The sequence below is a fragment of the Miscanthus floridulus genome, chromosome 6 (assembly GCF_019320115.1).
Source record: "Miscanthus floridulus cultivar M001 chromosome 6, ASM1932011v1, whole genome shotgun sequence".
Taxonomy (NCBI): domain Eukaryota; kingdom Viridiplantae; phylum Streptophyta; class Magnoliopsida; order Poales; family Poaceae; genus Miscanthus; species Miscanthus floridulus.
In genome coordinates, this window is record NC_089585.1 from 133,919,006 (window position 1) to 133,932,203 (window position 13,198).

At 50.0% G+C, this 13,198-nt stretch overlaps 1 protein-coding gene across 2 annotated transcripts; it reads right to left on the reverse strand.

Annotated features, from left to right (window-relative positions):
* Positions 1 to 621: 621 nt before the first annotated feature.
* Positions 622 to 4,016, reverse strand: LOC136459721 (phospholipid-transporting ATPase 1-like). 2 transcript variants are annotated; one of them, XM_066459562.1, is made up of 2 exons: positions 2,735 to 4,016; positions 622 to 656 (listed from the first exon to the last, which is right to left on the reverse strand). In XM_066459562.1, the coding sequence occupies exon 1, from the start codon at positions 3,492 to 3,494 to the stop codon at positions 2,835 to 2,837; it is 660 nt and encodes a 219-aa protein (XP_066315659.1). In that variant the 5' UTR covers positions 3,495 to 4,016; the 3' UTR covers positions 622 to 656; positions 2,735 to 2,834. The 2 variants fall into 2 exon arrangements, with proteins under 2 accessions (XP_066315659.1, XP_066315658.1); XM_066459561.1 differs by lacking the exon at positions 622 to 656 and adding an exon at positions 2,059 to 2,643.
* Between the last annotated feature and the right edge of the window lie 9,182 nt (positions 4,017 to 13,198).

Sequence of the window (13,198 nt, forward strand, 5' to 3'; positions counted from 1 at the left end):
AATGTGGTACTACAGTAACACATGTGCTAATGACTGATTAATTAGGCTTAATAGATTCATCTCACAGTTTACCGACAGATTCTGTAATTTATTTTTTTATTAGTATCTGGACACCCATGTGACACATCCATATAACGTCCGATGTGACAGTCTGAAACTTTAAACCTTGGATTTAAACAAGGCCTCGGTTGTGATCGGATCGGAGGGGTGAGGCTGATACCTAGACAAGCAGGAGCGCTAGCTAGGGGGGTCGTCTAGGTCTGGATACTGAAACTGAAGGAGTGGCTAGCTGCGGATGCAAGTCTGCATGCATAGCTACATGCAGAGAACGAACGAACTGCAGAAACGCGGCCGGCCGGCCTTGCTGACCATAAATATATAAATGGTCCATGCATGCACATCTATCTATCCAATCCAAGTCCCAGTAGTCCCCCATCTTTAGGTGGCTTGTCTCCGTTGTGTTCACCACACATGACACGTGATTAAAAGGAAGGGAAGGGACAATGCAATGAGAGAGGCGAGTGGCCAGAGGGATCCTCTCCACCTCCCATGCCCTCCTCCGATCCGTCTTTTCCTCCATCTGCATCAATCACTTTCCTTCTCCGCATTATTACATTACCTCCGAAATCGATCGATCCATTTGCATGATCCTGTTGCTGCCCATGAAAATTCAGATCATTAGTACGTGTGTGTTCGGTAAAGTAAATTTTGCCCTAAGGGCACACGCTCTGCTGCTGTGCTGTGGGCCACAAGATTCGTAATGAGATTCGTGTCCAATAAAATATGCTGGGCACGAATCTCAGTACAGATCTTATGGTCCATAATGTGAGGGCATATGCCCTTGAGGGGGAAAAAACTGTGTTCGTGTGTGTTTAGCTAGCAATCGCATATGCATCGTGCTGATGAGTGTTGACAGGACTAACACGCTTGTAGGAGTAGGACGACATGCATGTGATTCGCATGCGTTTATTTGCGTCGCCTTGCTGGGACGAGCTAGGACGATGAGCGAGGACAAGCCAGAAGCTACATGCTCCCTCCTGATGTACTTCACCAGTTACTTGTCACACGGACACACGCAATAATCTAGATACAGTACGTAGTCACGTGCATGAGAAAGGAGAAGGAAGCAACGTGCTATATTAGAAATACATAACGCGCTATATATTTTAAGAGTTAAATGCACCGGAGATCCATTAACTTGTGAGGATGTTTCAGTTAGGTCCATCAACTTTCAAAGTGGCTTTTTGGGTCCAAAAACTTTAATGTTGTATCACTTAAATCCATATCCCTCCACATAAGCTTCTCGTGCTGACGTGGTCTGCTGACTTGTCCATCTAAAGCAACTGTTGACCGTTCGTTTTGTCAAACACGCTGTGGGCGCGCAAGCAGGTGCCGCTGCCGCCGTTGCGGGCGCGCGAACCCGCGGCCGTCGCCGTCCCCGGCGCCGCCGCCCCTGCTGCTCCCGTCGCTCTTCATCAGGGCGTCGCGCACGTCACTCCTCGCTCCTCAGGCCGCCGGCCAGCCATGACGACACCACCGCCACCAACAGCAACACCGAAGCAGCAGCAGCATGGCCTCGCCGCTGTTGCGGGCGAGGTGCGCGCCCAGCGCTGCATCGCGCTTCCGTGCCGCTCGGGGACGCGGACGCCGCCTGCGTGCTGTCGACGGCGCCACGTGCTGCAGCGCGCTGATGACGGTGCGGAGCGCGCGGCTCGTGGACCCGCGTTTGGCGAGCATGATCTCGCCGAGCTCGGCGGGCCTGAGGCGGGCACCGGCGTGGAACCCCTCCACCTGCGGGTACAGCTTGTGGTCCTTGAGCCCCAGGTAGTTGCTTGCCAGCGCCTTGAATCCCTCGAAGTCGCACATGGTGAAGTGGATGTGCACGTCAAGCCGGCCTGGCCGCAGCACGGCCGGGTCCACGCCGTCCTTGCCTCTTCTCATGGTGAACACCATCACGCGCTCCTCGCCGCAGCAGGAGAGCCCGTCCATGAAGCTGAGCACACGCGCAGTCCTCGCCGCCGCCGTCTCGCCGTCGCCGTTGCCGCCGCGCAGGTAGCAGGCAAGTTCCTGTGGACCGACGGCAGCATGTACAAGGGCGCCTGGCGCCGCGGCCGCGCGTCGGGCCGCGGCAAGTTCTCCTGGACCTCCGGCGCGCCACCACGCGGCCGCCCACGGCCACCCACGGCCACCGTCGTCTCCTGGTCCGGGAAGCTGAGGCCGCGGCCGCGGTGCCGTACACCAGGTACGCCGCGTAGGGGGTCCCCGGCGTGAGCGCGGCCGCTGGGAGGGTCCCGTAGATGTCGAGGCACGTGCAGTCCACCAGCTCCGCCACGTCCGGGAACCTGGCAAGGGGGTGGGGTGGCCACCGCCGTCGTCAACAAGAGCGCCTAGCCTCTTGCTCCTGCTGCCGGTGCAGGTCGCCGTTGCGGCTGGACGTGAGCTGCGCCATGGCTCATGCCCTCGCACACCTCCAGCAGTCCAGCTCCTGGAGCAGCGCCATGATGGGGTCGCAGGGCTCGCGGGGCACGGGCACGGCGGGGCCACCGGACGGCGGGTAGTAGACGCCGTCGGCGTGCACGGCGCCGGCGAGCAGCAACAGCAAACATCTTTTATATTTATTATATGGCGTCCATGTATTTCTCTCTAAAATAAGTAAGTCGTACGTTGTATACGCGGAGTGATATACGGCGCCAAGAATTGAATCCGCTGCCAACATATGAGCTAGAACACGTACTTGATCTGCCCAGGTCCTCGTTGATGTTGAGCGCGCGGCACTGGAACTTGGCCTGCCGCTTGTCGTCGAACATGTTCTTGTCCTGCTCCATGAAGAAAGCCTACCCGACCCTGATGATCTCCATGGAGATGTACAGAGAGATGGGTATCATCACCTGGAAGGTGATCACCGACTTCATGAAGGTGAAGGCCACCTCGGCGCCCATCCCGTACCAGTTGTACATGGCGTCCGGGTCGTCCTTGACGGAGAAGTCCCTCTTGCGGAAGAAGGGGATCACCCCGAGCTCGTCACCGTGGTCGCCGAGCCAGATGTCAGCGAGGAGCGATACGATGGCGCAGAGGAGGAACAGGACGACGGCGAGCATGATGGTCTCGCGGTTCATGTGCGTCTCCAGGCGGCTGCGCTTGGACGGCGCACCCCCGTAGCTATTGAGCATCACCTTCGTGTCCCGGCCGGTGTAGACGGCCACGCCGATGGCCCAGGCCGTGTTCTTGAGCTCGCACCCGCAGAGCACGATGTTGGAGGGGCCGAGCGAGACGGCGCGGCGGCCGTCGAGGTCGACCGTGGCGAGGAAGCCGTAGAGGTTGCGGTTGGGCCTCTCGCACTTGATGACCCCCGCGAGCGCCTCGGCCAGCGTAGGCATCGTCTCCTGCTTGGCGTACCGCGTCCTGAGGTTGGACTCGCCGTCGAGGTTGATGGTCTGCACGTAGGCGACGCCGGGGGGCGTGCTGTCCACCTCCTCCTCCCCTGCCTCCGTCATCTCCACGTCGGTCGTCTACTGCAACAGCGGCGGGCTCATGACCTCCGTGGTGGCGGGCATCCCGCAGGTTGTCTGGTCCGCCAACCGCGGCCAGCCCGTCGGGGAGGGCGCGTCCGCGGAGCTCACGGCCGCGGGTAACCTCGTGCTCCGCTCCGCCCCCGGTGGCGCCGTCGTGTGGTCCGCGGGCACCGCGGGGCGGTTCGTGGCCGCGCCAACCTCGTCCCCAGCGCCGACGACAACGCCCAGCCGGCCGACGACGACGCGCCTGAGCTGCAGCTGCCGCCGGCGGCTCCCGCGCAGGAGCTGCCGTCGCCCACAGCCGCGCCGGCAGCGGCTGCTGCTGCTGCGCTCCAAGTCCGGTCACGCGCCCGCACGGTTCCCGCGCTCGCACTCCACATGGCACTCAGCTCGCAGTCGCAGCGTCTGCCCGACCACGTGCTCCGGGACCTCGCCGCGGCGGGGAAGCTCCAGCGCACCACGAGCCTAGTCGCTTTCCGCTCCAGCCGCGAAGCGCCGTCGGAGGAAGCCACCTGCACGCCCGCATGACCACGGCATCGTGCCACATCAGCACGAGAAGGCAACGTGGAGAGGTATGGACCTAAGTGATACGCGTACAAAGTTTATGGACCCAAAAAGTCACTTTGGAAGTTGATGGACCTAACCGAAACTTCCTCACAAGTTAATGGACCTCTAATGCATTTAACTCATATTTCAACTACTGCATGTATATGGTCTCCTTCTCGGCGCCGTATACCTAATGCTGCTGTAAGGGTGTCGCAATGGTTAGAGACAGCTATTAGCTTTAAGATAACTTTTTCAATAAAACTTTTAGCACTTAGCTTTTAATATGACACTCTTACATAACCTTGAATGTGTACAAGAGCTAGCTTAGCTCTTGATCATCAAGAGCTAGCTTTTCTCTCTCCTCTATCAAAATATGAAAAAAAAATGCTTAGACTAGCTTAAAGGAGCTTTCTTAACTGTGCTGAAATCTTTCTCATTCATCATGCATGCATCTGACTGAGAGTTGTGTGGAGCTATCTAATCCTTATCCGCCTGCATGTATATATTATTTATTTTCAATCCGGCCGATGCCTTTTGATGACAATATAGCCACACTGTAAATATAATAAGAAATGAACGACCTCCAAAATATCAGGTCAAGAAATGATATGCGTGTCTTGCTTTTGTGGGCCACTCATCACAATGGACGACGTACACAAGCAAGGCTAGCTAGAATTAAGCCCCCTTTGACACGACTCATCCAAAATGGCTTTATCGGTGAAGCCAAAGCCAGTGAAACAAGAAAAACTGGCTTTTCCTGACTTCTAGTTCATTTTAACCCCGGCTTACAAAACGGCTTCACGCTACAGTGCCTCGATTTGCGCAAAATAGATGAAGCCGAAGCCGGTATAAGCCGTGCCAAAGAGGCCCTTAGTACTCTCTCCGTCTCCGATCCCCATAATTTGATGCTATCTCCTGTTACTTTCACACTACTGTAATCTTTTGGACATCACATCATGCCATGAAAGTATGCCTATAATAACTTGCTGGGGGTCTTGGAAGAAAGAAGAAAAAAAACATGCATGCTAATATATGTTTTGTGTAGACCTGCATAGTAGTAGCTAGCTAGCTACTTTATCATGGCACACGTTAGGTAATGGAAGGAACATTCTTAATTCTATTGTAGTGGCCGAGCAATGCAAGTAATCCATAACCACGTGTCATAATTCGACTAGAGTGCCTGCTTTAAAGTAAAGCTAGCTTTGCATCTCTATCGTCACCTTGGGCATTAAAACACGTACGCACGCTTAATCCAACCGCTCCTCTCATGACGTGAGCTCAAATGTGCTGCTTGCTGTCGAATGGATTCCATTAGCCCGGCCTAGTTTTAGTGCGCAGCATGCCTTTATTTTTTTTCTTAATTTTTTCTCTCAGTCACGCAAAAGGTTTGTACGTTTTGTATTAAGGTAGAGAAATTGTCCGATACGACACGTCTTAATAACGCTCAAGAGGATCAATAAAGTTTTTTTCTTAATTAAAATCCAAACACCATCGAGACAAAACAAAATGCTACTAGAAACTAGCACATATATATACAAGTACCTATATATATAGATCTTGAACAATTCTCGTGAGTGGTTATATTTTAATTGGTAGTAGTACTACGTACAACAATATTTAGGACTCTGCTAGTCTGCTAGGTGATAGATGTTGTATATATACTATGTGTAGATCTCCATTGGAAGCCAAGGTTAGGTTTGAGAAAACATCTGTAGCGAGTACTACTTGGCTCGTTGTAAAGACGCACGACAGATGACCTTGGATCCACCACCAGATAGATGTCTTGATTGGGGCCGGATCAAAGTAGCCTTGTATCCTCAGGCCAGTCTCAACGGGGATTTCATAGAGTTTTATGGGCATTAAATATGCTGACATGGCACTGTCTTGATGAAGAGAGAGAAGATACAAGTTTAATGGGAGTAGAGAGAGTTTCATGGGGATGAAACTCTTCTGCACTATTTCCAAAATATAGGTGTGTTGAAAACTGGGAGATGAAAACCCCCGCTGAGACTAGCCTCATGAATGCTTGTGAAAGCAACAAGTATGGGGTTTTAGGCATTAACAGCATGATTAGCTCTAATTAATATCTATGGGGGGGGGGGGGGGGGGGGGGGCTTTCTTGGAAGTGAGGTCCCTAGTAGCTTTAGCTTCAACATCTTAAAAAGACAATGGGGTCGGATCAATAAATAAACAAGTTGATCGAGGACGGACAACAAAGACCCATATGCGTGTACATAATTAGCTAGCTAGCTAGACCTAGCAGCAAGTAAGCATCATGACTGGCCCAAGTTTTTCCAAGCTAAAGAAATTGGTTTCCGTGCTTTGCTGTTGTTTGCTTCCCTGAGAAATTTCAAATTTGGTTCCAACACACACCAAACCGAGTGGCCCTACAGGAACAAAAGGGCCCAAACACCCACTGCTTGGATGGAGGAAGAAAGAGTAGAGAAGAGGGCATAAATGGTGCAGATAGCCCAACAATACGATTAATCAATGCCCAAAGTACATAAGGAATAAAGTTGCATTGAGAGCTTGCAATATATAAGCTACGTACATGATACATACATTCACTCTACTGCAAATAAGAGTGCGGTTTTTAACATAAAAAAACGTGATCATGATCAGGAAAAGAAACACATGATAATTATACGGTATCTTTCTTGGAACAAACAAACAGTGACGCACTATCGTTGCATGTCTAGTGCTACCTCTGTCTGGAAAGAAGAATGCAAGTCTACTTTTGTATTTAGTTAAGCTATCTAAAGTTTGTATGGATTTATAAAAAAATTATCAATATTTATGACACTAAATAAATATTGTATATATTATTAAAATAGAGTCAAGAAAAAATTAATGATACTAATGTGTATAATAAATATTGATACTACATCTCTATATAAACCTGGTATATACTATGCTAGAGTTTGGGGGTGGGGTGGGGGGGGGGGGGGGGGTGAGTATTTCTTATTATCAGCGGGGAAATTAAATAAGAAAAAAAAACCAGGAACCTTATTTTTATAGTCGCAAAACAGCACTTTAATTTATTACTACTTTGGAGTGATGGAGGAAGGAAGCATATGTGACAAATAACTTGCTTTGGTAAATAATAATAAAAAAGAATCCTTGTCCCTGGGCATCTTTTCAATTACAAGTATGCTAAATAAAGCTTGTGTGCTACTGCGTATGTAGTAGAAGTAACTAGCAACGAACATCGTCACTTTGTCAGCCTGTCGGCATCGGTAGTAAAGGCTTGTGCGTGTTTGGGAATAAAGGGGATATAAACTGATATGGAATTCCTCCTTTCACAAGCACACACAGACACAGGGACAGTAGATACTGCTAGCTAGACAGAGAAGGATGCCCATGCTTGCATGCAATTTGCATTGGTGGTGCCCTAGCTCCCTCTCGCAATTAAATGCCTTGCAAGGGACTCAATCATCGCGCGCGCGGCACCACCCGCCCGATTGGCGCGAAAGAAACTAAATTAAAGAAAGCAAACTACCGGCACCGACGATGGTTAACGCCCCGTTTGAGCTTCTTTGGCTTATATGTCGTACTTTTTTCAGTTAACGAATATTATTTTTCTCTCATATTAAATCAGTCAACAGTACTTTTGAGTCATGACTTATCAGTCAAATAAGCCCAAACGAATAGAGTGTAGATCTACGCCATTCGTCCTAAATTATAAGTCATTCTAAAAATCTTAGAGAATCAAATTATTTCAAATTTGACCAAATTTATATGAAAAGATAATAACGTTTATGATGCCAACTAAGTATCATTACATTCTTCATCAATTATATTTTCATAGTATACTTATTTGATTTCAAAAATCTTTATAATTCTCTTTACATTTTTTATCAAACTTGAGATGTTTTGAGTCTCCAAGATTCTTAGAATGACTTATAATTTAAAATGGATGGAGTAGTTACTAACTCTAAGCCAACTTCTCCAATAACTTTTAGTACATAGCTTTTATCATGGATTACCCCACATGACACTCACACATAACCTTCAAGTGTGTACAGTAGTTTAGCTCTTGATTAAGAGCTCGCCTTTATCTCTCTTTTATTAAAATATAAAAAAATACTTAAAGCTAGCTTAAAAATCGATCGTTGGAGTTGGCATATGTACTACTCCGATCCAGCAGCCGACCAATACAATGCAAGCAACCATGCATGGCGGCCGCACTAGTGCTCAGCGAAAAGCACGCAGCATGCAGCATCTGGGAGCTTGGGACTGGGCCGTAGGCTAGCTAGGGTTCTTCTTCCTCGGCCTCCATTGGAGGAGGGATCGGAAGGATCTCTAGCTCATCTCTCCGCCGCCGTACATGTCCCTGTCCTGTCGTGAGTCGTGACGTGCTCCACGATGCGCGGCGCGGTTCGCATTCGCCGGGACGATAGGGACGCGACGCGGGAGACGGTGGCCACTTGGTTGGATAACGAACGAACTAGCAGATAAGTATGCATGGTGGCACCGTCTGCCCGTCGTCGTCGTCGTCAAGGCCACACGTCGGGGGGCACAAGGCGCGGCGGCGCAGCGGGATCAGTGGATCCAACCATGGCGGTGTAGTGGTGCGCCATGCGTCGCAAGGGGAGTGGGTGGCGTGCTGGCAGGGGGACGCCGGGGAGCCCACGTGGAGGCATCCGCCGCCTCCCAGGGAGTCGTTGTCCTGGATCGTCTGCGACGACCTCAGCTTAGGCGTGAGAGCAAGAGAGAAACGGGTGTGTTGAGACTTGCGGTCTCAGACAGTGTGGAGGAGGTAGAGGCCTCCGCTCGCCAAGCGCTGCCCTCTAGCGGAGGCTCGGGAAACATGCACGACAAGTGGGCGTGTAGGGAAATGGCACGTAAAACTAGGGTTTCATTAATTCATTCTCCAACCTCCCGTACTGTTACAAGTATACCCTATTTATAGGGCTCAACTACCACTTTTACAGAGTTTACAATAGTACCCTTCAACTGCTACAGTACATGCTCAGAATATTCCACTACTCGCCTTTCCTCTCAGGGGTAATCTTGTCATGCCGCCCTCAGGTACTGGGCCTACGCGATTAGCCGGCCCATCAGGCCTCAGGATTCGGCGATGGGCCTTTGGACCTCCGCTGTCGGTCTTCGCCCCATCAGGCCTCTGGATTCGGCGACAGGGCCTTTGGACCTCCACCGTCGGTCTCCGCCCCATCGGGCCTCAGGATTCGGCGAAGGGCCTTTAGGCCTTTTCCATCGGTCTTCGCCCCTGGGATGCCGAGGCCGCAGACCCCCGACGCCCAGTATTGTCGTCCTCCTGCTTGGGTCTCCACCCCTACGAGCGGAGGCTGAACCGGCGTGCTCGCGTCGTCCACGAGCGCCTTCCTCTGGTTACCTGCACACACACGTAGGTAACGTTGGCACTTGATTAGCCTTGCAGCGGGGCGGCCTCCGCCCCCTCCGCCCGGAGACGCCTATAAGCTAACCGAGCGGAGGCTGCGCCAGGGTCACCAGCAGCGTCCTGCAAGCAGTCTAAGAAACCATCATCTTTCTGGGTCTAGAGGCATGGTAGCTAGGCCTTTGCTTGGGTAGTTGGTCAGAGATGTCTTTGCGAACCGCTGGCCGCGTAGGTCTCCGCCACTCTCGGAGGTCGTGTTACAACAGTTCCCCCCTTTTGAGACCACGGTCCGCCCGAGCGTGTCGTGAGCTCAAAATGCCCTAAGCAAGGACGTTCGCGGGGGAGGAGACTGCGCGTAGTCATGTCTCCGACCGATCCCCGCAGTTTCCCCCCTGGCCCGCTCTAGCTTGGCCGCTGGTCTTGTCATAGTAGCCGTTAGGCTGCAAAACTAGCTGTTGTCCTACGCTGTGGCCGTTTACGCCGTATTGCTTTCCGTTGTATACCTTGCCACTTCTCTGGAGATGACCATTGGGCGGTAGGCGAATTCTCCAGAGATGACCGTTGTACGGCGGGAGCTGAACCGCCCGCCCACGGCCTATATAAGGGCGGGGTTGGTGGCGGGGCCCCCCCACACTGCTCATTCGCTTTCCTTGCCTCTGAGAAATCGCTCTCTGCTCTCTTCACTTTTGCCTGAGCTTCCTTCGCGCGTTCCGTCTTTCCGCTTGCGTCTTTCGCCTAGGCTACCGCCGCAGTGGCTTTCTTTTCCGCCTCCGCCCATACTCGCCGGCCCACCTTCTTCGGACCTATCGATGTTTCGTACAAGCATCGGCAAGTAAATTTATAGTAATGCGCGTTAGGCTCGGATGGTACGCTAAAGGACACAAGATTTATACTAGTTCGGGCTGAATATCCCTACGTCCAGTTTGTTGCTGCTCATGTTATTAGCACCGCAAATGGTTTGTAGTAGGGGATATAAACGATTGAGAGAGGGATAGGTCCCAAGTCTCTGATGGAAGGGGCGAAAGGAGGCCAAGAGCTTGGTAGCAGCTTGACTGTGTGTGTGTGTGTCGTTTGGTCTCCCCTCTTGGAGGAAGCGTATCCCCTTTTATAGATGAAGGAGACGGCTTTACAAGGGTGAGGACTTAGGATGTGTACTCCACCTAGCCTTGTGGCTCACGTCTACCCAGCTCGGTTACCCATTCTGATGGGTGTGAAAGGATGATAAGCGCCTACAATACTATCGATGCCCCTATAGAATGTCAGGATGTTTGCAGAATACTGCCCTGCGCAGGGTATGGGCTGCAGTACAGTGGTTTTGACTTATGAACCTTGCCCAGCCTTGCTCCACACGCCTTTTGGCTCCTATGAGTCTCTGTCGGAGGGACACGGGGTCGGGGTCCGGAGTAGCGCTGTGGGCAAGGTCCTTTGATTTGGTGGACCTGTTAACACTGGATTTTGGTCGATTCTGGAAGATGACAGGTAGACCCACATGCGGGAAGAAGGGTGTTCGGCAAACAACGCAAGCGGTCGGCTAAATGCTTGTGCGGTCGGTTATTCTGGAAGGCGGTAACTCCATTCGGGAAAACAGAAGATGGCAGGCAAGACCGATCGGAAAGATGAGAGCTGTATTAATAAAGGAATCTATAAGTTTAGGGTAAGGAATCGTAAGTTTCCAAGTTTGTTTAGAAGTTCCTTTGTAAATCGTAGTCCTTTAGGACTCACATTTTGTCTAGGGTATAAATGTTGACCCTCGACCATTGTAAGAAGGGTTCACAACCAAATCAATACAACCGGCCCCGTGCCAACTTTCGAGTCCTCTTGTCGTGTCGTCGAGTTCTTCGAGAGGAATCATCGATCCGTCGACCTCCGTAGGTTCCGACAACCTTGTTATCATGTTTAGTATCATGCGGTGGATTTAGACATGGTGCAAGCAGTCTTGTTTGTTTTCAATGGTCGTGCGGCGGATCTTTGCTTGACAATCAAGAAGTCTTTGCTTATGCTTCGTTTATGAGTAGATACCGTGCGGCAGGCGTTTACTCATATGCTTAGTGAAGGCGAGATAGTTATCGGCTCTATATTAGATATGGCAAATCTAAATAGATTCATTAAGTTATCCAGTGTTGCATGTTTTAAACCTCTTATATATTTGTAACACACTTCTGCCCAATCTAGATTGATATTGTTCGGACTTCTCTCTCTTGTGGTTTTACTCGTGCTTCAACGATCATTGTCTATTCTTATATTACCCTTGCAAAATAGATAACATGCTCATAGTGGCCGAATTGTCTTAATCTAGATTGTCACATGTTGCGGGTTTATGCATGTTAATCACGTTTAAGCTTTAACGAAACTAGGTATCGTGCGGCAGATGCAGGTTTTAGTTTAGTTTAATCGCTTTTATTTGTACGTTCCTTCTTCATGGATCCCAATTCGGTTGGATTGCCGAGCTTGGTTATGCATTAACTCATAATTAATTTCACTTGTTCAAACGTGTCTTCCCATGCACATGCATTCGGTAATTAGGTTTTTACGTGCATTTACCTTACGATTAGCTGAATGGTTTATGAATTTGTTGGCAGACAGCTCTCTATAGCCATATGTCGTTGTAAGTGGCTTCAGGGCCGTACATGTGGAACTGTCCGGTATTACCCGACATGTTCCGGTTTGACATTTAATTGTTTTATCCCTTGTTAGTTTTTCAGGTCAAACTGACTGGCACGCTTCCGGATCACGAAACACCCGGGAACCCAATTGAAGCCACGCTTTTCGGCTTGCTGTGTGTGAGGCACAGTACGTCACATTTTGTGTCAACACACTTTTTGGCACGCCCGGTGGGACAGTCTGCTAGTTCAAGATGGCATCTGAGATCAACAATGATCATGTTCTAGACATAAGCATGGCAGAATTGCCAGATAATTACAAGGATTTAGTGCTACAAGCATGTGAGCAATACCAACGGAAGTGTTTGATGTCTTTTTCCAAAAACAAGAGCAATAAAGTGTTTCAAAAGCAGTCAATGCCAAGGGTTCTTCTTCCGCATCAAACTGATTACACTGAAGAGGAAGATGCTCAGAAGATGGCAGCCCTAATCTATAAAGCCATGGGAGAAACCATGACAAACCATCACACAGCTTTTCTGAATACCTTTCGGGCAATCATGATCAGTACTTTTGGTCCAATGGTTGATAAATACTTCGAAGAAAATGTTGGACCACTCAATGGGCCGACGCTTTTCAATGTTCCAAAGCATCAAGAGAGGCCTGTTGGAAAAGAAGTAGTGTCGCCTTCAAATATAGGTGGATTGACTCATACTGAAAAGCAATCACATCCCACCTATGGCCAGGTGACATTTGGTACCATAGGGGAAGTGCCACCTTCGGCTTATAGAGTTTCTCCAATATCAAACAGATTGCAAAAGAATATGTATGGTGATGGGTATCAAGAATTTACTGATTACAGTGCTATCAATGCTATGCCAAATCCAGGGTATAGAAGTGTTTCAGGATTGCCTTCTGGAGTGCAAGTACAAGGAAATCAGGATCCAGGCATTGATGTTTTGATGCACAGGATGGCCGATATGATGCAAAATCAGTTCGGCTTGAAGCCAAAGAATCAATCCTATTCATACAAGTCTCCTTATCCAGAATGGTACAACAGAGTGGCGTTACCTCCAAGGGTGAAGCCTCCGACAGATTTAACTAAGTTTTCTGGTCAAGATGATACTAGTACCATAGAGCACGTCAGTCGATACTTAATGCAGCTTGGAGAAGCTGCTTCAGAT

What these genes read in the sequence shown, in the direction of transcription:
- LOC136459721 (XM_066459562.1), bottom strand. Translation starts at nt 3,494, where the DNA reads ATGACGGAGGCAGGGGAGGAGGAGGTGGACAGCACGCCCCCCGGCGTC.